Raw genomic sequence first — 24336 nt, 5'->3', positions numbered from 1 at the left:
ATCAATGTCTCCCCACCCCCCACCATGAGCAGCTGCCGTGCAGCCTCTTCACACACACACACACAATGCACATATACTAGGTATAGTGTGAATATGGATAGCAGAAAAATTCTATTTTTATATAAAAAAATCATACTATTTGCATTTTTCCAAAATCGAAGCATACGGCGTGTGGGCCTGAGTTCTGGTTCCTCACCTACAATGCCCAGAGGAAACACAACCCCATTCTCTCTGGTTTTCATGGATTCCTCTAAGACCAAGTTAGTTAGGATTTACATGCTTTGGGAAGACTGTCCTTGGATCTAATGCATAGCTGTAGAAGGATCTAGAATAATTATGGATGGGGCTGGAGAGCTGGGCAGGGGAGAAAGACTCTCCAAGACCAAAGGGAAGAAAAGGGTTCTATGGAACCAAAGTTTAACACAGTCCTGCAGATTAGCATCAAGGCCACTTTCCTGGTAATTATGCCCTTCGGGGCCACCAGTCCAGTCTTGACATCAAAGACAGCCCTGAAGCACCAACTACAAGGGCTGCCTGGGGGAGCCCCCGCCTCCAGCTCCTCGCAGCCAGCCTTCCTTCTCCCTCCCTGCTCTGGCCTTCTTACTACCCCATGCCGACCACTCCCATCCTCATTTCCATGCTTCAGTCTGGGCTGCTTCCAGAATCCTTCAGAATTCTCCCAACCACCTGGTTATCCACCCACGGGTCACAGAGTGAGCATCTGCCCTGAGCATCCACCCTGAGCATGGAAGGCAGAGCGTGAAGACCCAGGCTACGTGGGTAAGACACACCCTCTTCCCGCTCTTGGGAAACGCAGAGTTGTGGGGGACACGAACTCCGCTACATGGTAGGAACACACATCACAACAGGAGCCAGCGAGAACAGGAGAATGCCACCTGCTACCTAATAATCATAGCCACCACGCGGCACATCCCGAGGACATGCCAGGCAGCGTTCCGAACACTGTACCTGTATTAGCTCATTTCATTCTTACATCGACCCTGTGACACCATTTACAATCAGGGATGAGTCCCCCAGGCCGTAAGTGAGTTGCCCAGCCAGCAAGCAATGGAGTGAGTTTCAATCCCAGACACTGGCCTTAGATTCTAGGCTTTTCATCACGACCCTGGACTCGATTCTACCACCTCTTCCCTGAAAAATCCACATTGTTTTTTTTTTTTCCCCTTCCTGACTCAAAGCCCTCACAGTGAACTCCTCTGTGGTACCCGAGTAGCACTTTACTGGATACCTCTGTGTGGGTGCAGGGAGGCACTTCTCTCTGGGGTAAGTGTATAGGCCGAAAAAACAGACCTGGGTTTAACGCACCCTCTGTTTACCAGACACGTGACGAGAAGAAGCTGCTTTACTTCTTCGAGACTCGGTTTCCTCTCCTGTAAGGTGGACAAGGCTAAAATACAGATCAAATATGAAAGTTTCTTTACCTGGTGCCTGGCAGATAATAAGCACTCAAATTTTTTTTTAATATAATATGATAACAGTTATATTTTTGTTGTGTATAATATTAGTCCGTAAATTCAAGTGTCTGATACCACATCTCTTTACATTCTTTAAAAAACTGAAACATGGAGAGATGTCCTGAGATTCAAGTTCCCTCTGGTCCCCACCAGCCCACTGTCACTACCCACACGGTCCCTTTGGGTCTTCTGCTATGCACCTCATGCCTCACTGAAACGCAAGAATGTTGGCCTCGGTCCCAGACCCAGAAGAACCCTGCACAACCACCCCATGGGGTCCAACTGCTTCTTCCATCTACATCCTGAGCAGCCACAATACCACCCTGACCCTGGCATTCCCAACTCCTGTTTGTCCCTTGCCTTCAAAAGCTCTTCCCCCAACAGAACACTTATCCTAGATTTTCTTAATAGCTTATGGTTTTGCAAAAGGTAGGAAGAGCAGCTGTGTTCAAGTGGTTTTGGACCCCTGTCTTTCGACTGCCAGCTATGACAGGATATAATGGCAGGGCCATCTGCTTGGAACTGAGGGAAAGAAAAAGTACTGAGAGCGAAACACAAATCCATGCTTCAAAAAAATCATCCTTCCACATTTCTGCAAACACACCTCAGCATTGTGCCATCCTAACCATACAAAGGACCCTCCAGGAGCCGCCAGGCAATGCTGAGGCCCAGGACACACTCCTGAGGTGGCCATTCAGTAGATGTGGGTTGGGTTGAGCGCTGGTGCTCCTAAAGAGCCCTGCAGGGATTCAAACGCAGCAGAATGAAGCAGCGCTGCTTTAAAGGGCTCATGCAGAGAAGGCTCCTCTTCCAGACTAACCTTGAAGAAGAGGAATCATGTCATACAAATGGCTGGGGGAACCTTAGTGCGGATGGGGCACCCAGAACCCATTTTGTAGGAAGGAAGACAAAGGTCCCTGGTAGAGAAAGGAGAAGCCCTGCCGTGTGCAAGGACAAGTGAGTGCTGGGAAAGTCCCACAGTCCTGTAACTGGAGACTTGAAGGTAGATTAAGGACTTGAGGTATTTCCTGTTGAAGGGATAATCATGCCAAGTGGGAAGAGGAGCAGATTTGACAAGGGGCTTGCAACCACAGCAGCGCAATGAGATGAGCCTCCAACACAACAGTCTCTACCGGGTCTCCCAGTAGCAGCCAGCAGAGGGGCCAGCCAGGATTCTGATGGCATCTTAGCCCATTCATGGGTGGAAAAAGGTCCTGTGGGCGTGCTTCCTCTGCCCTGGCCATTCCATGCAGGAACACAGACCACACACCAGCCTCCAACCCTGCCCCTCCTGCCTTCTTTTGCAGATAAGCCTGCCAGCTGCCTCCCATCCCTCAGGGCAAGGTCAGCAGAGCCCCAGTGGCCAGGAAGATGGAGGCCCCACTCCTGTGAGCGAGTAGGACCTGCCCAGTGTCTGCTGGAACCGTCACACACACAGCAGAGGCCCCTGGCACCTGAGTCTCCGCATAGAGAAGGACCAGACACTTGCTTGCTGACGCGCTATCAGAACAAAACCAAATCACTCACCACGTCAAGGGTTAGCTCAACGACCAGCTCAGACACTGCCCCCGACCAGGCAGCCACAGGGCGGCCCCACCACCCACGATCGCTTCTTACCTGGGATGATGGAAACTGTGTCTTTCTCCCAAGACACAACGCTAACGTATTCCTGCACTGAAGAGGGGATGAGGCACTTGAAGACGGCCACGTTTCCACGCATTGACCTTTGATCCTCCACCCTGACGGTGTAGGGTTCCCTGAAAACTGCAGTGAGATGGGAACAGGGGGGAGAAGAGTGTCACCAGGATGTGTCACCTCCCTGGGCTTCCCCAGCCTTCTCCTCTCCCCCTCCTTCCTGCCTCCTGCTTACCCAGCCCAGAAGTTCCTGCCATGACCTTGTTCCTGCCTGAGCAGCACCTTGGTCCACTTCCTCTTTGCCCCACAGGGCAGCTGTTCTTGCTCATTTGGAAATAGCCACCTCCCTCTGCAGGACCACATCTCCAGATTTTGACCTTTCCCCTTGTGAGTTTTAGCAAACCCTACTGGATGGCAGAGGTTAGCATCTCAGTCTGCACTAATGTTGCAGTCAACAGGGGCAGGTGTGGGTCATAGGAAAACAAGGGAGAATTCCCCTTGGCATGATATACCAGCTTGCCGACATTATTCCTGGACCCAAGGTGGCATTTGTTTTGGGCAAAGTGACCAGTATTTGCCAAAATAAAACCATGATCTAAAATAAAATAAAGCCAAAACAGATGATCTAACGACAGCATGAGACCACTCTAGAGTGAAAGGCATCCTTGGAAATGTAACCCAGATACAGAACATTCTGGAAGGGTTTGGTGGTGTATAATTCACAGTGGGAGAGACTATCTGAAACTGGAATTTTGTTTGAGAATGCAGAGCCCCAAAGATGGGCTCACTGTCTCCAAGATTCTTGGCAATGAAGCCTCCCTGTGGCTTCTCCACCTCCTGCCACTACCTGCACCCTCCAGCACACCCCTGCGCCCAGCCTTGGCTTTGCCTTCAGAACCATCCCTTGTCCATTCCTGCCTTGCTCCTAGGGCTGCTTCCTGGCCACTGTCACCTGCAGTCACTCACATGTCCGGTTCTGCAGGTGGACTGACCTGGCCTTACAGACAGGACTGAGGATTCAGCCTTTGCCCTGTCCTCTGTGGGCCCTCTCCCAGGCACTCACTTGATCCTTCTGCCCTCTTCTCTGCCAAGCAGAGCTGGAACGTCCAGAGCCCCACTGCCTACCGACCTTGTCCCTCAGCAGGCACCTGGGCAGCGTGCCCTTCTCCTCTCCTTGCCATGGTTGCCAGGCGACACTAAAGGCCCTGGCAGCCCCCCGGCTGTGCACCTGCAGCCTCTGTGGCGTCATCAGGAGCCTCTTAATTGGTTATATTTCCAGTGGGTCCAGCCCTCCTTGGCCTTCCCCGGCGTCCATTCTTCCCTTCCTCCCTGCTATGGCTGTGATGGGGAAGGGATGGGGGTGGAGGCGAGGAGGGAGGAGAGGTACTGCTGGCTGAGGTACTGCCAGCTGCCTGGGGCTGCGGTCCAGCCCTTCTGTGGGGTTGGCAGCACTGCCTCCATTTCTGGGACACACATCTTGAATAAAGGAGCCTGAAGGAGCTCACTCTGGAGGGGAGCGGAGCGGTGGAGGCAAGAGGACAGGCTGAGGCGCGCTCCACCCTCAGGGGAGCAGGGGAGCTGGAAAAGTTGATGGTAAGAGCATGCAACAATCAGGCCCTGCTTCGTCATCGGGCCAGTGCGAGATCCTGGACAGGAAGGGTTCACCTTTGGAGCCTCAGTTTCCTCGTTTGTACAATAGCTTGCACAAGTCCCAGCATGTGGAACGTGCTTCAGGAATGCTGCCTTTCATGACAGTGGCACCTCTCCAATGAAGTGGCTGTGTGCCTTTGGGAAAGTCACCTAATCTCTCTTTGTCATAGTTTTTTCATTTGTAAGAAACGCTTTATAGATGTACTATGAAAACAGCATGTAACCCAACTACAGTCTATTACAGGAAATAGGATGTCCTTGTCCCTTAGCCTAGTCCTCCAGGCTGCAGAGACCAGCACTGGAGAATCCAGGCCTCCCAGCCCAGCATTCAGTGTTGCATTAGGGGTTGAACAATACAAAGGACCTGCTCCCAAGAGCAGATTCCCTGGGGAGCCTGGGAGAGAAACCTTGGGCATGGCTCAATCCTGAGAGTTCAGATTGACCCCAGACAAACCCATGGCAAGAAGCAGAGCTTTCAATTCACCCTCTCCACACCCCTGTTCTTAGAGCCTTGGAACCCTATCCTTGTGAAAGGGATTCCTAAAGCAGAAGGACCCAGGAGGTTGGACAAACTCATCTCGCAGGGTCTGCCACTAAGCAGGCAGGCCCCAAGGCCTCTCCGGAACTCTCTCCTGGGCCTGCTCAATGCATCAGCAAGAAGGAGGGTGCATCAGGCCTGGGGTCACTGCAGCAGGCTGGCAAGAGCACCACCTGCCCTGTTGCACCCAAAACCCTTCTAAGCAAACCCTTCCCCATCCTCCAGTGCCATATGCTGTTGGAGGTGACCAGGGCACAGCAGAGCATCATGATGCCCTAGTTAGGAACAGCTGGTCTGAGCCATTTGCTCTCTTCTAGCCCTGATCCAGGGAAATCAGACTTTGTCTTTTCTCTAAAGGGACTAATGGAGAAAGGCTCACTTCCTTGCCTACATCAACTCTTCCAAAGACCTGAATCCTTCACTGCTCCAAGTTTTCCACAATGAACTTCATCTAAGTGCCGGTTCTCATGAGCTGTGCTAGACTCAAACGTCCACGGACAGCAGGATGAACAAAGAGCATGTAGCCTGGGACACAATGGAGTACTAGACAACGGGAATGGGAGACTTCCCACTCTGCACAAGAGCCAGCGTCAATCCCACCATCACAGGAATGAGCCAGAGATTCCACAAAACGCATCCTGCAGGACTCCCTTATGCGAAGCACAAACGCAAGCAAGACTTCTAAATTGTTAGAAGGCAGGAGAGCCGTTCCTGATAGGGGAACAGTGACCAAAATACAGGAGGGAGGCCTCTAGGGTGCTGGTGTTGTATCTCTGCATCTGAAGCACTAGTTGAGCCTTGTGAAAATTCACCCAGCTACTATTACAACATGTTCACTTTTCTTTATATATTTCAATAAAAGGTTTTAGACAAAGAAACTCAACCAGTATTTTCTATGAGTCCAGGACTGAAGTGAGCGTGGTCCTTAGTTTTAAGTACTTAAAGTTAAATGAACACTATTTCATTTAACTTCACACTCAGTGATGTACGAGGTAGGTGCTTGTGTTGACTGCAGATGAAGAAACCGAGGCTCGGATGGTAGCTTACTTGACTGCACACCCAGGAGGTGACTGAGCTAAGAGTCAGGAGAACAAGGAAGCTGTCCCAGGCGAATGGCTTCTCCAGCCTGTGCATGTCACACATATATCCTCCCAGTGATGGCCTGCTGAGCCCAGCCCTAGCCCTGACTAGCACACCCAGCTCCACAAGTGGGGGGCAGGCATCTCCTCCCTTACCTGCTTTGACGCGGATGTTGGGGCTCCGGATCTTGCCGGCTGCATTCTCCGCGGTGCAGAAGTAGTCATTGTCGTGGATAAAGCTATTGAAGGCGGAGGGGGAGAAGGGGTAGAGCTGCAGCGTCCCGTTGGCATGCACGTGCCGGATGTGTGGCACGTCGTAGATGTCGTCCCCTGTGGCCAGGTACCATCGAAGGGCCGCACTGGGGGAGCCCGCGGCCGGGCAGGGCACCACCACCCCCACGGAGCTGGAGAAGGTCACCTGCTGCAAGGAATCATTTACAAAGTAGAGACTGGTGCCGACATCTTCAGGGCGGGCTGCAGGGGAGGCAGAAGGAGAGATGTGGTGAGGACTGCCCTCATAACACCCACACGGCCTCCCAGGCCGGCATGCCTCAGGCCTGCAAGCACCAGTACCCGCATCTGACTTTCAAGCATCAGCCAATCACCAAGACTGCTATATACTAGGTACTGACCATGAAGAGACAGTTTCTGCACCATAGAAGCTTTCAGGCTAGCTCAGAATGGCAAAAGTTAAAAATTCTCACCCTCCATGAGAAGAGGCAGCCACACACCCTGCTATGGTGAAGGGTTTAAAGTCACCACCCACTATGACATCCACATATTAAGAGAGACACTGAACCTGGCACAGTGGTGCACATCTGTAATCCCAGCAGCTCAGGAGGCTGAGGCAGGAGATTGTGAGTTCAATGTCAGCAACTTAGGGAGACTCTATCTCTAAATAAAATATAATAAAAGGGCTAGAGATGTGGCTCAATGGTAAAGTGCCCCTGGGTTCAATTCCTAGTGCCAAAGAGAGAAGAGAGAGAGAGAGAGAGAGAGAGAGAGAGAGAGAGAGAGAGAGAGACTGAAATGCTTAAATAAATATTTACTAAGCACCTACTGTATGCAGGCCAGTTCTGATCATTGTCTCAGCTCATCCGCACAGCCCTGAGAGAAGACGCATCTCCCCTTTTGGACACTGCCATCCTATAGACTGAGGGTAGTAGCTGTGATTTGTCCAGGAGCAAGCAACCAAGATACAGAACTGAAATTTGATGCCCTTGCTCCTGATGAGGATCTTGGTGCCCTTCATACCATACTACAAATGAGAAGTCAAGGTCTCAAAACCGTGGCCTAAGAGGAGTGGCTGGAGGAAGGGGACACTCGCCTGGAACATGAGGACTACTAGAGCCCTGAAAGCCATCCTGGCCCCAAATGTCCTTGGAAAATGCACTGCCACACGGGGCAGAATGAGGACCAGTTGTCAGTGGGTAGGGAAGATCCAAGCTCAGGGAGCTTGAGAGACCCAGGCCTGACACGGCCCCCTGTGGAGGTGCCCTCCTCTCTCTGATCCGCTGCTCCTTCATTTGCAAAATGGGCCGTGGGGAGGATGGACAAGGCGGCAAAGACAACTTCATCTCTCACATGTTGCCCGCCAGGCCCTCCCTCCACCACACAGAATGCTCTCAGGGCTGCCTGGCGGGAAGGATGAGCTGTCTGCTCCGCTCCTCCAGCATAGGGCCTTGGTACTTCCTCCTCCTATCCCAGCAGCCCTGATTGTTGGATTTAGGGGCCCTCCCTCCCACCACGGAGCCTGTCCCTTTAAAAAGGCCACCTCCAGGCAAGTGAGAGCAAACCCAGAGGAAGAGAGGACCTGGTCCCAGGTCTCTAGCTGGAAGCCATTCTCTTTTCACCAGGAAGATCAAGGAGCCAACAAACCACTGCTGCTTGTTTAAAGAACGTTGCAGGGGACCCAACTTGACCTCAATTTCCACAACTTTATGGGGAGGGGGAGGGCCCACATCCGGCCTGTATTAATATTCTTGGCTTAACTCTGAGCTGAGCCTCCAGGGAGAATATAGCAGGCAGGTCGTTGAGGAAGGCCATTAAGCCTCATTGGCCAGAGCAATTCACATCATCTCATAAAAAGCTGTGATGAAGCCATTAGCAGCCGTGCTGGAAAAAACATCCGTGCGCTCCTTGCTGCGGTGTCAGGGGCGTCCTCTTAGCAGCAAATGCATTTGCTGTCCCCATCAGGCACTGCACCCTTAGCCGCTGAAAGCCACTTGGAGAAGGGGGGGCAGCATGGCTTGTCATCCTCCCCCTCTGCACACTACCTTTCCCATGACGGTCACAGGGTTGGTGGTTGAGCGAGTCTGCTAGTGGGTACCTGGGTCCGGAAGCTCTTGTAACATTCCCATCTCAGTGGCCAGAGTTCTCCATGATCATGAAATCATCCCATTGCATGTGTTAGCAAACTGAGAAGCCAAGAAAGGGAGCTTTCTCTGGTTCCACACATATCCGGCCTCATGTCCAAGAACCTGGTTATCTTCCAAAAGGCTTCCCTATCAAGATCCATTTACCAAATACTTATTGAGCATCACCCACGTACCAGTCCCTAATGCCAGGCCCTTGCTTAACCGACTTCATTTAATCTCCTTAACAACCCTATGAGATAGGTCCCATTATTATCCCCACTTAAAGATGAGGGAGCCAAGACACTAAGAGAGCATCTTACCCAAGACCGCCCAACCAGCTAAGTGAGGGCTCTGAGATGCAGACCCAGGTGACTGATCCCAGAGCTGCTTTCTTAAGCAGTAGGTGATGTGTGGCTATCGTGTGACCAGTGCAATAATAAAGAGGGAAACCTTGCCTTCCTCAAACACATCTTGGCCACCAAATCCATTTTCAGCAGGCCAAGAACACACACACATACACTGGAGAGTGGCCCCTTTTAGAGTCTGGACATTTCAGACATTCCTTAGCTTCTAGAAGCAGGGAAATCACTCTGGAGTTCTGGGTGCTTCTTCTAGGAGACAACCTAGTTCATCAGACACTCTCACTGTGGCAGCTTCTTAGAAGCCAAAAATCCATCAAGGTACAAAAGGAGTCTACATTGTACCTGAGAAACAGACTTAGAAAATACAGAAAAATATGGGCACAGCGGTGCACATCCGTAAGCCCAGTGACTCAGGAGGCTGAAGCAAGAGAATTATAAATTCGAGGGCAGCCTCAGCAACTTATCGAGAATGTGTCTCAAAATAAAAAAATAAAAATAAAAAGGACTGATGATGTGGCTTAGTGGTAAAGCACCCCTGGGGTTCAATTTCCAGTACTAAAGGAAAAAAAAAAGCTGAGAGAGAGTTCAAAGAGGAAGGGATTCAGGAATCGTCCTATTCATGGGAGAGGGTAAGTAGACACCTGAGGGTAAGTCTGATAGGGCCCTCTGTCATGACAATACATTGGGCTAAAATAATCGTCACCACCGATCGCACTGTCAACTCTAGGCCAGACTTGGTGCCAGGCCTGTTCAGGACATTCTATTTCTGTTAGACATCTATTATACTGAATCTTCATCACTCTCTAGGAGGTGTCATTATTATCATCATTATTTCCATTTTACAGATACATAATTGTGGATTCTGAGAAGTTAACAGACTAACCCAAAGTAACACAACATGCTGGAGCTGGCCCGGGAGCCCAACTCTCTCTTACACCACAGCCAGAAGATGGCTGCACTAGCTCAATTGAATAACCAAGCCAAAGACACATCAAACCACAAAATCTGGTTTTCCAGCCTGGATACCCACCCCTTCCTTCATCCCAACCCACTCCAAACTTCTAGTCTCTTCTCCTGGCTGGAAGTCTGTTCCATTCTCCTGGACTCCAAGGAGAGCCCTGTGCCCAGGGCCTCTCTGCTCCCATCGGCAGCATCAACCACGATGACAGAAGCCTTCCTGCACTCTGGGCCTCGGATCTTGCCATAACCAAGGACACGAGGCTCCCAGCAACTACGAATGGGTAGATTTAATTGATGAATTGACTGGGATTGTCCAGCCACCTGTCAGGGCTGATGAAACAGCAGATTTATAGCAAAAGACAAGTAGCCTCATATTTCTCCTACCCCAGGATGTGAGCTGCTGCCTTCAGAGTCTGGGGGAACTGGGGGGGATTAGACACACCATTCATTTCTGCTTACGACTCTGACAGTGCACTGCCATTATGAAACATCACCCTCAGGTGTAAAACAATAGCATTTTGCACTTACATTGGGTTCATATTTTACTATCACAAGGCACCTGTCAGCTCAGAATGCAGAAGTCCTTAAATAAACATTAATTTAGCTTCACCCTACCTGCCAAGAGAAAGTAGTGGGCAAAGCTATAAAGGGGAAACCGAGGCACTGGTCAACAAAAAAAGGGAACTCTCGGGCTGGGGATGTGGCTCAAGCGGTAGCGCGCTTCCCTGGCATGCGTGCGGCCTGGGTTCGATCCTCAGCACCACGTACAAACAAAGGTGTTGTGTCCACCGAAAACTAAAAATTAAATATTAAAAGATTTAAAAAAAAAAAAAAAAAAAGGGAACTCTCTGCTAGGTGCCAAGTTGAAGGCTGGGTGCAGGGCAGCTAAGTGGCTGCAGAAGCAATGGGTGGGCTCAGTCACTGGAGGATAGAGGGTGAGTAGCAAGGGCCTGTGGTCCTCATTCTGACCTGATGGAGACTGTTAAGGCCTCAATATGGGGGCTTCCCCTCTTTATCAGACTCCTACTGGGATCTGCAGTGGCAAAACCTCAGCAAACTTGGAAAGGAGCTGGGGATAGGGCGTGCCCTAGAAAGAGTGACAGACCCATCTTTGTGGTGTGGCCTCAGGCAAGCTATGTAGGCTTTCTAAACCTCAGTGTCCTTGTTTGCAAAAGGGGTGGGTGAAGGGGGTAACTGCACCATCTTACCTACCTCACAGGACTGCTGAGCTGGCAAAGGCAATGTGGAAGAGTTGGGTTCCCTTAATGAGGATGTATGCATAGTGGTAACTAGTCCCAGTTCTCCCTGAGAGGTCAAGAGCTCTCCCTCAGGTTACTGTGAAATATAACCAGGAGCCAGGGTGGTACTCGCCTCTAATCCCAGCGGCTCAGGAGGCTGAGGCAGGAGGATCGCATGTTCAAAGCCAGCTTCAGCAACTTAGCAAGGCCCTAAGCAACTCACTGAGACTCTGTTTCTTAAAAGAAGAAAGAAAGATAACTAGGGCACAGCTCCACCCTGCAGCCTTGCAAAATTCAAACCCCCTGCATCTTCTTTCCCTTAGTGACTCCCTGACCCTGCCCCTTCGCCATTCCTCCCTGATCCATGGGCCAGGAAAGACTCATTCTTCAGGGAATAGATCCCAAACACCAGTCACATGCTCCACAGGGTTCCAGGTAGGGTGGGAGACATGGAAGATAGGGGAGAAGGGTCCCCCATCCAGAATCTCTTAAAGAAGATGGTGAACAGGAAAGGTGAACATCACAAGGACTGGGTTTAAGGACAGGTGGAAGCATCGATTCAGGCAACGAGAGCCACAGGGTGGAGGGGAGGTAGGTTCCACAGCAGCCAGAGAAAAAGCTTTGGGCTAGGAGTCCTGAGCTGAACTGGAAGGAAGGTCTGAACAGGAGGGTGGGCAGAGGGAGGCAATTCCTGAACAGGATGGTCTGCATCATGGTGCTACAGCCACCTGGGTGGGGCATGTGTGGAGGACCCTGGGGGGGAAAGAGGCAAAATTGGCTGGTTGGGGTGCTGGGCCCTTGATGTGGAAGGCACGGGGCACAGGTGGAGGACAGCAAGCCTGGACAGGCAGGGTGCTGGAGGGTGCTCTGACTCCAGTTCCTACTGTCCTCATGCCTGACTTCACTTTGGCTTCACACCTGCTTCCCTGAAGGCATATTGGCCTGGCTCATGGCTCCAAGTCCTCAAAAGAAAGGAGACTAACATGTATTGAGCACCTACTCTGTGCCAGGCACCGGGCTTAGATGCTTCAGAGGCATTTCTTCACTTAATACTCACATAGAAGTATGAAGTGGGGGGTCCTGTTGGTCTCATTTTTGAGGGAGTCAATGAGTCCTTTAGATCATACAGTTAGAAAGAGGTGGAGCTACCCAGGTGCAATGGAACATCTATAATCTCAGCTTTTAGGAGGCTGAAGTGAGAGGATCACTTGAGCCCCGGAGTTCAAGGCCAGCCTGGGAGACATAGCAAGACCCCCATTTCAGAAAAGAAAGAAAAGCAGCTGTAATTGCAGCAGCTCAGGAGGCGGAGGCAGGAGGATCGCGAGTTAAAAACCAGCCTCAGCAAAAAGCAAGGCTCTAGCAACTCAGTGAGCCCCTGTCTCTAAAATGAAATACAAAACAGTCTGGGGATGTGGCTCAGTGATCGAGTGCCCCTGAGTTCAATCCCTGGTACCTGCTCCCCCCTAAAACACAAAAAAGAGAAAGAAAAGAAATAAAGAAGACATGGAGGCAGACTTCAACAGAGGTCTGTCTGACTCTAAAGCTGAGTTTTTCCCACCACGGCGCTGAAGAGTTCCAAGTCTGGGCCTTCCTGAGGTTTCTCTATCACCTTTCTCTCCAAGCCAGCCCATTTTGGCAAGCAGATCCCCTGACAGCAGACCCCAAGTGTCCCCCTTAAATCCTTGTCATGCCCTCCGGATCTCTCCTCCCTCTGCAGACAGAACCAGGCAAATTTACAGGGAGAAAGAAGAGGAGGGGGAAACACTTCATAAATAAAGACAGAGACATTCATATCAACAGCAAAGCTTCTTCTGGTCAAAGGGGGAAATGGATTTTTAATAGAAAATGGAAGTTATGGGCTTGGCTGTCATGTGACAGACGCCCAGACTTAAACCCATTTAATCTTCTCCGCCGTTTAACATGGAGCACCACCCGACACTGTGTTTCATAAAACAGGCTCCAAATCGCTAGGAGATTAGAGGTGTAGAAATAGCACTGCAATATTTTTAAACCAGATATCGCCCCCAGGCATTTGGGCTGCCCCCAGGGTCACCGCTGAGACCTAAATATCCATCATATCAACTCACTCGCTGGCCCTCCGCTGTCTGGGCATCGGGATTAGTGTAATGTAGGCGACGTCCCCGGGCTCCCACCCTACCTGCCCGGATGGGGATGGGGGCGTCTGGCGGCACTGTCAGGAGCTGGCCCACTCAGGCTTCCTCCCGAGTGCACGTCGAATCACCCCCGTGTTACCATCTCCAATCATTGAAAATGACAAGTGGAGGGGACTGAAATATTAACACCTCGCCACCTCCACAGGGAGAATGAGTCATTTTGTTCTCTTCCCTTACAATATTTACTCCTCTCATTCACTGGACTCTTCAACCAGGAGTGCCTACCAGGGCTGGGGATGCTGCAACGCCCCCTCTGAGCCGGAGGAGAGCCTTCAAGGGGCAACCTTGCCCCAGCTCAGCAGTGCAGGGAGAGGGACAGGCGGTAGGTCTTCAGAAGAGCAGGGGGCAAGGGGAGTGGGCAGGACCAAGCAGCAGAAGGCACCATCTCTCATGCAGAAAAGTGAGCTCCCTGAGGACAGTGACCATATTTGTAACCATTCTCCCCTCTGGGCAGAGCACTTAGCACAGTGGGTGAAAGCCAGGACTCTGGTACCACACTCCCTGGGTTCAAATCCCTACTCTGTCACTTACAAACAATGTGTACAACTTGACAAAAATGACCTTGCTTCTCTGTACCTTAGTTTCTCCATCAATAAAACAACAGGACAGATAATACCTCAAAGACAGTTTCTGGTGGATATAAATGTCTGGCACCATCCAAAGATTTTTGGCTATTGTTGTGAGCATTATCCTTATATCAGGTATACGGCAGCACTTATGGCATAAATGGGTCCTTATGCAATAAACATTTATCACTCGCCTAGGATAATAATAATGATAACTCAGTCAGTAGTGCTCCAACATTAATATGCGCAAGAACCACTTTGACAGCCTTAGATTACGAGATTCTCTAAATCTGTCACGGGGACAGAAAGGCTATTTCTGAAGCAGGTGCCCTCAGTCGACAGAAAAAGTGGACCTGCTATCCTGGACTTCTAGGTCACCCTTTGTGACAACAGACAGTTCTCATCAGCCTAGCTGACAAGATCTTCCTACCACATTAATTAACTGAATTTGGTGATCAAGTCAATAAAATAATAGTGGTGTGATCAATGACCACAGAGCATTTCAACAGCCACTATGCTGCTGCTCCCAGGTCTCACCTGGAGTTCTTCTCCCAGGTGTGGGCTGGTGAGGTTTCTTAGATGGACTTGCAAGGTTGATTACTGCACAGCATTTGCACACAAAGGTTTTCATGGGAGACGTGTTATGTGCCTCCACTCTAATTGTTCTCATCTCCCAGTTGGAAAATTTGGGTCCAGGGAGGATCCATTAGTGGTGTCTCAGCCCAAATACCAAATCCACCAAAACCCAACTAAGGATCTGCTAGAAACGAGAAAGCCCCCTGTGATACATCTGCACCTGGGAGACAGTGCAAATCCAGACCCCTGGGAGAAGGTGAGTCATGCATCAGAGCATTTCCCAGGCAAGCCAAGTTGGGCCTTCCTTAGATAAGAAGTGACCGTGGGTCCAAGTCCCATGCCTTCTGACCGTGGCTTCCCCCAAACTAGACACACCACCTTCACCATCACCATTGCCATGATTTCTTCTGAGCATTTATTCTGTACCAGGCACCATGAGAAGCCCCTCACTTGCATAATTACAACCCTTTAATGTAGATAACTGCTTAAGACTCCATAAAAAGAAAAGTCAATTTTATAGATAAGAAGACAGGTTCTTCTCTGGTATTGCCCAGCTGGTAGGACACAGTCAAGTGCCAAACTTGGCCTCCCTCATCCAGGCTGCATTTCTGAACAGCCACACTACAGGCTACACTCAGGCCTCTCGGAGCAAGGAGCACACTGCAGGGGCCGGGAGTGGGGGTGGGGGTATGATGCAGGAGAGCTATTTGGGGTATGACAATTCAAAATTATTTAGGACTAACCCAGGCATTAGATGTTTCATCTTCCCCCTCAACTAAATGCCAGCAGCCCCCTATCCTAGTCATCAAAATGATCCAGCAGCCTCTTCCCCACTTTCAATCCCAATGAGAAACACTGTGGAAGCACCTCCCACCCCGGGCCCATTACAAATAGGGATGGGTTGTTTTTTGGGGGTTTTTTTTTTTTGCTTTTGTTTTTAAGATTCTTAGTACAAACATAGGTCCTATAACCAGCAACCAGAAATCTCTGCCATCCAACAAAGATGCAGCTAGCCTTCAACCTGCAAGGCCCCTGCGCCATCAGCTCCAGGAGAAGTTATGAGCAACAGCTGACAGTCGGACAGACTCTTTAATCTCCCAGCCCTTTCTAGACAGGCCCTGTCAAAGGAAGGCCCCTTATGGCCAGAAAGTTCTTTCCAGGGAGTCAACTCAGACAGCACAGTTGTCCCTAGAGAATCCTAGATTTAGACTGTTGTTAACAGTTGAGGGACTTAAGTGATTATTTTGTCCAATCTCCTCCATTCACAAAGAGGTGGAGTCACTTACCCCAGGGACACAGCGAGCCAGTGCCCAGGTTGAGACCTGAGTGCTGTTACCACTGCTCTGTCCCTTCTGTTCACCTCCCTGTCCAAAAGCGAGCCACCCAGAGCACTGTGAAGCACTAAGACCATGTCATGTGAGACAGCATCAGAGAGGCTAGGGATGCTGTGCACCTACAGAAGGGACCACAGGTGGGAAGGACATCCATCTATAAGTGGCTGAGGGTGGCAAGTGATCCAAAGCTAAAGCCAGGCCCAGAGAGTAGAAGGTACAAAATAATGACAATCTAACTCATTTTAAGCACAGGACCACGAAAGGGCTGCCTTGTGAGGAAAGAGTTCCCTGGAGCTGGAAGTGCAGGAGTAGAGGAAGGGAACCTAGTGGGGGAGCTGCAGAGGGTGTCCCTGTCCTTCGAGGTGCCTTCCCTCCCTGGAAGAGAATCACTCATGCCAGTCCCCTGGAGCTCCCTCCCGCCCTGGAGCAGGCTCCCCATCCAAAGTAGGATGACCCAGCAGGGTTCTCAAGGATGCCAGCAAGTGCTGTGGCTTTACATGAGGTCACCCATGGAGGGACTCTGCCCACTTCTTTTCCCACAAAAGACTGTAGATTCCCTGCAGCAGAATCACCCCTAGGGGAGTTGGTCTAAGGACTTGGGAGGGAGGAGCAAGGGGTAAGCTCCTTCCCATTCCCACTAGCACCGGGGCCGCAGGGAATCTGCCGAGCTGGCTGCAGAAAGCCTATTGCCAGCCTGGCTGTGCCTTATCAGCTGTTCCCCATGACGATGAAAAGCAAATCTAGGAAAATTCTCCATATGTGGGGGGGGGGGGTCCGCAGGGGGAGACAGCCACAAACAGCTGTGAGACCTTCATCGTTCCCGTATGATGAGATGACAGTAATTATACCTTACATTTCAGTGGAGCATTTATAAGGCTAAAACTGATTTGCTGTGGTTTTACATGTGTGTGTGTTTCTATGTCGTTGCCTCATTCAGTGTACAGAGTATTGTCACGTGGAATATAATTGTATGCCCCTCCTTCTTCTTGCACACATACAATAACAATCTCCCGTGGGACAGCTGGGACAGTGGTTATTTTGCCCATTATACAGATTCAGAAATAGAGGTGCATGAATGATTAGGCAACTTGCCTAACTTAGACAGTCTGAGCCGTCCGTGGAAAATGCTCTTTCCAACACACACACACACACACACACACACACACACACACACACATCTCTTCAGAATCAGTGTAATGAATATGCAACTAGCATTTGAATAACTGTTCTTAATGAACACGGTGACCTTGGAAACTGTCAGTGCAAGCGTCATGTGGAGCAAGGGCACAGGGAGGGGGGCAGGGGTGCTGAATGGAGGGGAGTAGCAGCTGGAGTAGCAAGGGTGGTACCCAAGGCTAATACTGCTCACGCCGCAGCAGCACTGGACAAACATCTGTTCAATAGGGTACACAGGCTGATGTGCCCACAGCCTTCTCACACTTGTAGAGCTCACAGACCATATCCAGCCATGGGCAGCTCTTGGCCTCTGGGTCATATGCTGCTGCCCTGTGGCAGACCAGGTCATGGATGAAGTTAGGGACCCCCAAGGTCATGGGCTGCCAAGGGTGTTCTCTATACACAGAGCTACCTGGAAAACAGAGAGACTCTTCCCAGCACACAGAGACACATCCAGTGACAATGGGCCCACCCTGTGAGGAGCACTGACATACAGTTTGCCTGGCATTAATTCCAGGATTGTTCTTTTTTTTTGGGGGGGGTCGGTTTACTGGAGTTTGAACTCAGGGGCAAGGGGCACTCGACCACTGAGCCCCATCCTCAGCCTTTTTTCGTATTTTATTTAGAGACAGCGTCTCACTGAGTTGCTTAGGGCCTCTCTAAGTTGCTGAGGCTGGCTTTGAACTCGTGATCCTCCGGCCTCAGCTACCAGAGCCGCTGGGATTATGAATTGCACCACTGTGCCTGGGCCCAGGATTGTTCTTGCTCTGATTCTGTCCAACCGAGGTAGAAATGTGCCAACCTTTGTTGGCAGATATGAGACCAGCCTTTGTCTCACCCTTAAATCCAAATCTGGAGCCAACCCTGAGGTCCTCCCCATTTCCACTGTGGCCATGACAAGGGGAAGGGAGAGTACTGGGCTCCTCAGGGACACTCAGTGCTTACATGGCCTCCCCTGACTTATTGAAGAGGAGCTGGGCAGGTCATACAGGTAGGTGATAGAAGGAATGAGAGAATTCCCCTGTACTGGCGTGGTCTTTCTTGTTACAAAGTCCAAGCCAGTTGGCCTGGCCAAAAAATATGGCTTGTTAACACAACTGCTCAGGGTGGGTGGATCTGCTGATCTATTTGGGGGTAGGGGAGAAGGAGGTGGAGCCCATGCAGAAAAAGGAAGAGGTCTAATGTTTATTGGCTTCCAACTCTGTTCTGGCTACATTATATGCATTCTCTCCTTTAATCCCACTTCATAGCTGGAGAAAGGGAGGCTCAGGGAATCTCCAAGTCACTTGCCCAGGAAATGTAGCAGGACTAAAAGTCTCCTTTTGACTTCAAATTCCCATCATACCAGCAGGTTTCCATCTTCTCTAAATTTTCTTTTTTACACTCCAACATATAAGATGAATAGAAGCCCTGGTTGAAAGCATTGGGGGAGGGGGTCCTCAAGGCCTGAGGCCCTGCTCACTGGCCCTTTACTGCTACCTCCACCCATCATCCCTTAAGTCCCACCCTATAGCTCCACAGGACATCCTTGGGAGTGGATGTTCTGTGAGTTCTGATGGACCAGGGCCCTCATGGATCAGCAGAAGTGCAGAAAAACACTCTAGAAATCCTTAGAGCTGTACCTGTGAGGGTGGGACTGGCCCAGGGCCTGAGAAATACAGATAAGACCATCCCAAGGCCACGCTCCCACCACAGGCATCCCATTTCCCTGGAGTACCTGCCCTTTGAGCGTCACTCCCAACTCTGCACACCCTTGCCCAGTTACCACAGTGTCTGTCTTCCCACTGCCCCTGCCAGAACCACCCCACATGCCCCAGCTGCCCTAATGATAGTGGAATGAGAAGCAGGGCTCTTCCTCAATCTCCTGAGGGCCATGACCCCTCCCAAGATGAATATTGAAAAACTGGAGAGTGAAAGAGCATCTCATCTCGCATCATACTTCCATCCCACCCACCAACATGTCTCTACCTCCTGACTGCAGTGCTAGCACCCAGCTCTCTGCATCCTGGGTGTATGCTCACCAGAAGACTAATGTTGGCCTTGGATTCCCATAAGTGGAATCATGCAGAACAAAAAGAACAACCATACCCCAAGTTTGCTCTGCCTTAAGGTGTCTCTGCCCATGGCCACCCATCTTACCCCAATGACCACAGGGCCACTGTGTGTCCCTGGGCATGAGAGGTGGCATTGCAGGAAAGTGAACTAAGTGCTGAGCCCTTCCCTGTAGGCCTAAAACTCAGAAGCAAGATAGAAGCACTACCAAAGATACCAGTCCTTCTCCCACACCTGCCTACCCCAGTTCTTTGCAAGGAGAAAGCCACTGCCTAGATGCTACTGTTGCTGAGATCAGGATGCCCCTCACAGAAGGCTAGGCTCTTGGCCTACCTAGGTGAGCATGCAAACCACTATGCAAATTATATGCAAATTGAGAGTCTGCCCTTGGGTTCCTAACACCTGCCATCTCTTTTGCCTATGGTTCACCCTCTTCGGTCACATGAGTACTGGCTAGAATCTACCAAACTAGAGGCTAAGAAAATACTTCAGGGAACTGGGGGGGGGGGGGAGGGGGGCAGGTCCTTCTTACAACTACTTTGAACATCCCAAGAAAAATCTCATCCAAGATCACGAGAGAAGAGAGAATCTCTCAGCCTGGATCCTATTGCCCTGATAAAAAGCTCTTTGAACATCCACCTTCCCCTCTCCTTATCCATAAATAAAATTATCCTTCACCAGCCAGAGCAGGGAACCAAGCAAGTCACAGGATGGATTTCCTAAAGAAGGTAAGGGGAGCTTGAGGTCTGCACCCCTCTGTCGAAGGCTCCCAGCCTATCAGATGCTCTGAGTAGAACCTTCCCTTGTGCCTGGGTTCTCCCAGGCTGTCTGCTTCTTTAGCAAGCCGTCACTGGGCCAAATCTCATGTGCCCACCTCCACCCTGATGCTAAGAAAACTGAGCCTCTCCAGCCAGTCCTCCACATCTGCTCAACTTCAGTACTGCCTTTGGGTCAACTGCTTACTTGCTTTTTGTTTCTAATTGAGCTCCTCATTCTGCTGCAGAAATATATTAAAGGCAGCTGGCTTTGATGCCCAGAAAAAAATGATCAGCATCAGAAAGGTTTGTCGGGCATGATGGCAATTCCATTCTTCTTCATGTTATTCTAGCAGCCAAGCCCCTCTGCCAACCCACCCCTGGCGGACATTCACTGGTCCTTCGCCTGCCTCCCCTAAGTTGTGTTTGCCACTTCGGGTTTTTAAAAACACATTCTCCCAACCCCCCCCCCCTTTAATTAGAGACTGAACAGAATGTTAGAGATTTTCTTAATGGCTTGACAAAGGCTTTTAATTTGGTCTTCTCCAGAGAGAAGAACCATGAGTCCCCATCCGAGAGGTTGGGGTGGGAAATGAAAAAAATCAATGCAACCCATTATTTTGGCTTTTAGAAAACAGGAATTTTAGTGCCGGGGAAGCTTGTTCTTTTACACAGTAAAAATGCAAATGCAGGCAACCCAGATGCTGGCACGCTGGATGTAACAACGGAGAGAGCCTCGCTGGGGTTCATCTGGCTGCCCAAACCTGGGTTTGTTTTGGCAATAATAAGGCAGTTATTGGAGACTCGATAACCGATTATTAAAAAAAAAAAAAACACCTTCCTAGTTTAGTTCTGGGAAATCAGACTGAGCTCAGGCTTCATTTAAAAAAAAAAAGGTATTTTGAGAGGAATGGAAATAACAGAAGCTTAAAACACATTCAATAACTGCTTAATTCCATCCAGAGGACGCTCCATCTCATCCTGTTTTCTTCTCTCTCTGCCTCCTCCCTCTCCTCACAGATGGACGTACAAATTATTGCAAGAGGATATTGTTTTCTGTAACAGGCTCGAACATTCACATTTACATTTTCCTTGGTGCCGCGGGGGGTGACTGGCAACGGGAGAGAAAATACACCAAACCCCATCTTTCTTGCTTTCCCCACATCACATATTCCCCAAGCCTCCTCTACCACCCACCTACCATGCCAGCCCATGCGGAACAGGCCCTGGGGACCAGCCTGGCACCTAAGACCCAATTAAGGCACCAAGAAAAAGAAAGGCCTGTCTGGCGAGGCGCCCTGGCACCCAACACAGATGCTGGAGCCTCTGAATCTCAGGGGCACCAGGGTTCTCCAGACCCAAAGGCCACCCAGGGCCACCTGCCTTCCCACATGCCCACCTCCAGTGGCAACTTCCTTCTCTAGTGCAAAAGGATTCTGCCCCATGGCTGGCTGTCCTGTGGCCTTCTGGGCCTTTCTCCACCCCACCTCTATCTGTTCCATCCCTATCAAATAACTTGAGCTTCATTTATTAATGATGGGCTCCAGGATGGAGGACAGCACCCTTCAGGTATTTGTTGAATGAAGGGACTCTACTGCTGAGGAGCCGCTGTTCTGGAAGAAGTGGGGGTGGGGATTGGGGGCAAGATTGTGGCAACAGCTCTGGCTTGTGCTTTCTCCCTGACAAAATGGGAAAGGGGGAGGGGTAGGGAGAGAGCTATGGAGAGAGAAAGCTGCTCCTCACCTTATGTATTTTTAATATTAATGTAATTAAAGCTGTGAGCCGAACCAGCCTGTGGGGGCGGAGGGAGGCAGGAAGAGCCTGAGGAGAGGGAAACTGGGGTGCGGGGGGGAGGGGCCTGAACAGAAGGCAGTTTCTTGCTCTGCTAAGGTGGGATGAAGGGGTGAGATGTGGGGGGCAAGGGGTTAAATAACCTAGAGCAGCCTTGGTGTGTTAACCCCCATTAGGTCTGAGAAACTCCACTACTTCACCCACCATCAGAGGCTACCCACTGCCCCACGCAATTGGGATCTCCCTGCAAACCCCAGCAGTCTTTACCATAAGGCTGGCTTTGACCCTGCCGGTATCTACAATTACGGGTTAGCCTCCTCCCCCAACCCCCTAGACATTGCAGTTGGCTCTGGCAGGTTGCAGACTCCACTGGGGTTTCAGCAGAGAAGGACCTGTCCCCTCCCGGGGTGCTAACCCTCTGCTGGATTGCCCTTCCCCATTGCATAGGGGTCAAGAGTTGCCTCTGGGCCGGGACGACCGCCAGGGCAAAGGGGGCAGGGGCAGAAGCCGCCCCCAGGGCGCGAAGGAGAAAAGTTAGAGGGTTGAACAGGTAAAGATGAGCTTCTCCGTGCGTGTGTGCTCTGTAGCGCAAGGGCGCCGAGTTCGGCCGCCTCATCTCCCGCCATCTGCGCGCCTGGGGCACGTCCTCTGTTGTAGCCTGGAAGCCGGACCTCCAGTGCTGGCCAGGTCCGGACTCGGTGCCCAGGTGGCTTGGGTTGGTAATGTCTGCCTCTTGCCAACTCCTCAGTCCCGCTACCTCGCGGATCAGGTGTGCAGCGCTCCAGGAGCAGGTCTGGACAAGCTGGACACCTGGACTCACCCCTAGCAACCCTTTCTCTTCGAGGAGAGGACACGCCCCCCAGCCCGGACACTTGTCCCCAGGTCCAGCAGGCCAGGAGCTGCCGAAGAGGAGAATCTCTCACCTAGGGGTGCGTTGCCTGAGGTGGCCACGGCGGCAGCGCCGCGAAGCCAGGGCTAGCGCCTGGGGCAAGGGGGTCTGGGGGAGGGTTAGGGCAGGGCGACCCCTGGGCTTGGAGAACAAACTTGCTGTCCAAGGGACCCCAGCTCTCGGGACCCCCAGTTATCACCACGTTGCATACAGCTAAAGCGCGGATAAGCGCCACGCGCTGCGCCCGCATTCGCGCCAGGGCGGGGGTCGGGGCAGCGGAGGGGCGCACCGAGGTACAGAAGGAGTAAGTCGCCCGAGTCCGAGGCTCGAATAAGCGAGCTACTGGATACGAGTCGTGGCCTGAAGATCCCGACTGGGAGGGCACCCTGGGGTCCCTGGGCCGGCAAGCTACAGGAAGCGGGCGAGGGGCTGGGGGAGGGGTCCAGGGTAGAACTGCGGCCCCGCGAGGAAATGAGGGGCTTCGTGGCTACCAACACACGGACGCGCCCCAAAACAGCAGGCTCCGGTGGCTGGCAGAGCAGTCCCAGGCTGAGCCTCACCCGGATCTTCACTGGGCGCTTGCCCCACCCCAATACACCCGTCCCGGGCTGTGCACCCGGGTCGGCCCTCGGGCACCTGGAGCCCGCGGAGCACCCCTGCCTTGTGGCGAGCCGCGCGCACCCCGGCTCCGCTGCCTCCGCCGCCCAGCTGCCCGCGCGGGTCTCACCTTTGTGTAAAGAGTCCAGGAGCAGGAGGAAAGTTACCAGCCACATGCCATAAAGAGGCCCTATTCTCCGGGGAGGTGGTCCTGTGGCCGGCCGTGCGGCAGCGCCTCTCCCCCGCTCAGCGCGCTCCCAGCCGCCCGCACTCCGCGCCCCGCTCTCTCTGCTCCTCAGCCCAGCGCTCGGCGGCGGCGGCTCCTCCCTCCTCGGCTCCCCGGCTCCTGTCATCCGCGGGGCTGGGCTAGGCGGCCGCTCTCCCCGCCCCCCCGCGGCACCCCGGGTAGTGAGCGCCTCGAGAGCCCGGAGCCCAGACGGCCCCCATCCCACAAGCCCAGGGGCGGGGGAGTGAGGGCCAGGACCAGATGGCTTCCGACCGGTCTCCACTGTTAGAGAGGCAAGGGGTCCCTGTCACCCACCAGCTCTGAGCCTGTGGTCGCACAGAAGCATGTGTCATACATGTGCCAAGTGCCCACCATGGGCGGGCCAAGGACGCCCCATTTCTCCTGGCCAGTCACATGGCGTCAATGCTTCTAGCCCCCTTTGGACTCAGTTTATCCCTTGGATAGGGGAGCATGACTGCTCAGGGTAAAATCTAGAGTCTTTGGAACCTCTAGGTGCTACTCCCCTCCCCAAAGCTCAAAGCCACATGCCATTCCAACCTTGGTTACTTCTGCAAGTCCGCCTCCTGGAGAGACTCTGCTCAGTCAAGCCCCGCCCCAACGCTCTGTCCAAATTTGCCTCAGTACTTGGCACACTACGACTATTTAAACAATCGTTTGCAATAACAGCTTAACGTCTGCTCTGCTTGTGCATTTTCCTCTGTTATGGTCACCTGCCCACTCCTCCATAGCTTTCTCACCCTGCAGAAATTGGCTTATTCCATGCATTGATCTGCATAAAGTTGGCATGGGATAGGAAGGACATGAGTGAGGACACCTTTCAGTTTCCCATGAATACTCAATATCTGCTGTGTGCAGGCACTGGGTTAGGCACTGGGAACACAGGAA

At 51.7% G+C, this 24336-nt stretch overlaps 1 protein-coding gene across 2 annotated transcripts in view; it reads right to left on the bottom strand.

The window, feature by feature from the left end:
* Positions 1 to 23484, bottom strand: part of DSCAML1 (DS cell adhesion molecule like 1) — a gene marked incomplete at its 3' end in the record, with an annotated part of 320981 nt that extends 297497 nt beyond the window's left edge. For both annotated transcript variants that reach the window (XM_081281245.1, XM_081281244.1), the window contains exons 1-3: positions 23335 to 23484; positions 6534 to 6851; positions 3093 to 3239 (exon numbers count right to left, since the gene is read on the bottom strand). In XM_081281245.1, coding sequence (XP_081137371.1) covers positions 3093 to 3239; positions 6534 to 6851; positions 23335 to 23380 — 511 coding nt within the window. In that variant the 5' untranslated portion in view covers positions 23381 to 23484. The remainder of the gene's footprint in view (positions 1 to 3092; positions 3240 to 6533; positions 6852 to 23334) is intronic.
* Between the last annotated feature and the right edge of the window lie 852 nt (positions 23485 to 24336).

This window comes from Spermophilus citellus (genome assembly GCF_964194105.1).
Source record: "Spermophilus citellus genome assembly, chromosome: 2".
Classification (NCBI taxonomy): Eukaryota; Metazoa; Chordata; class Mammalia; order Rodentia; family Sciuridae; genus Spermophilus; species Spermophilus citellus.
Note: the sequence above shows the minus strand (reverse complement) of the source record. Positions and strands in the feature narration are given on the sequence as shown.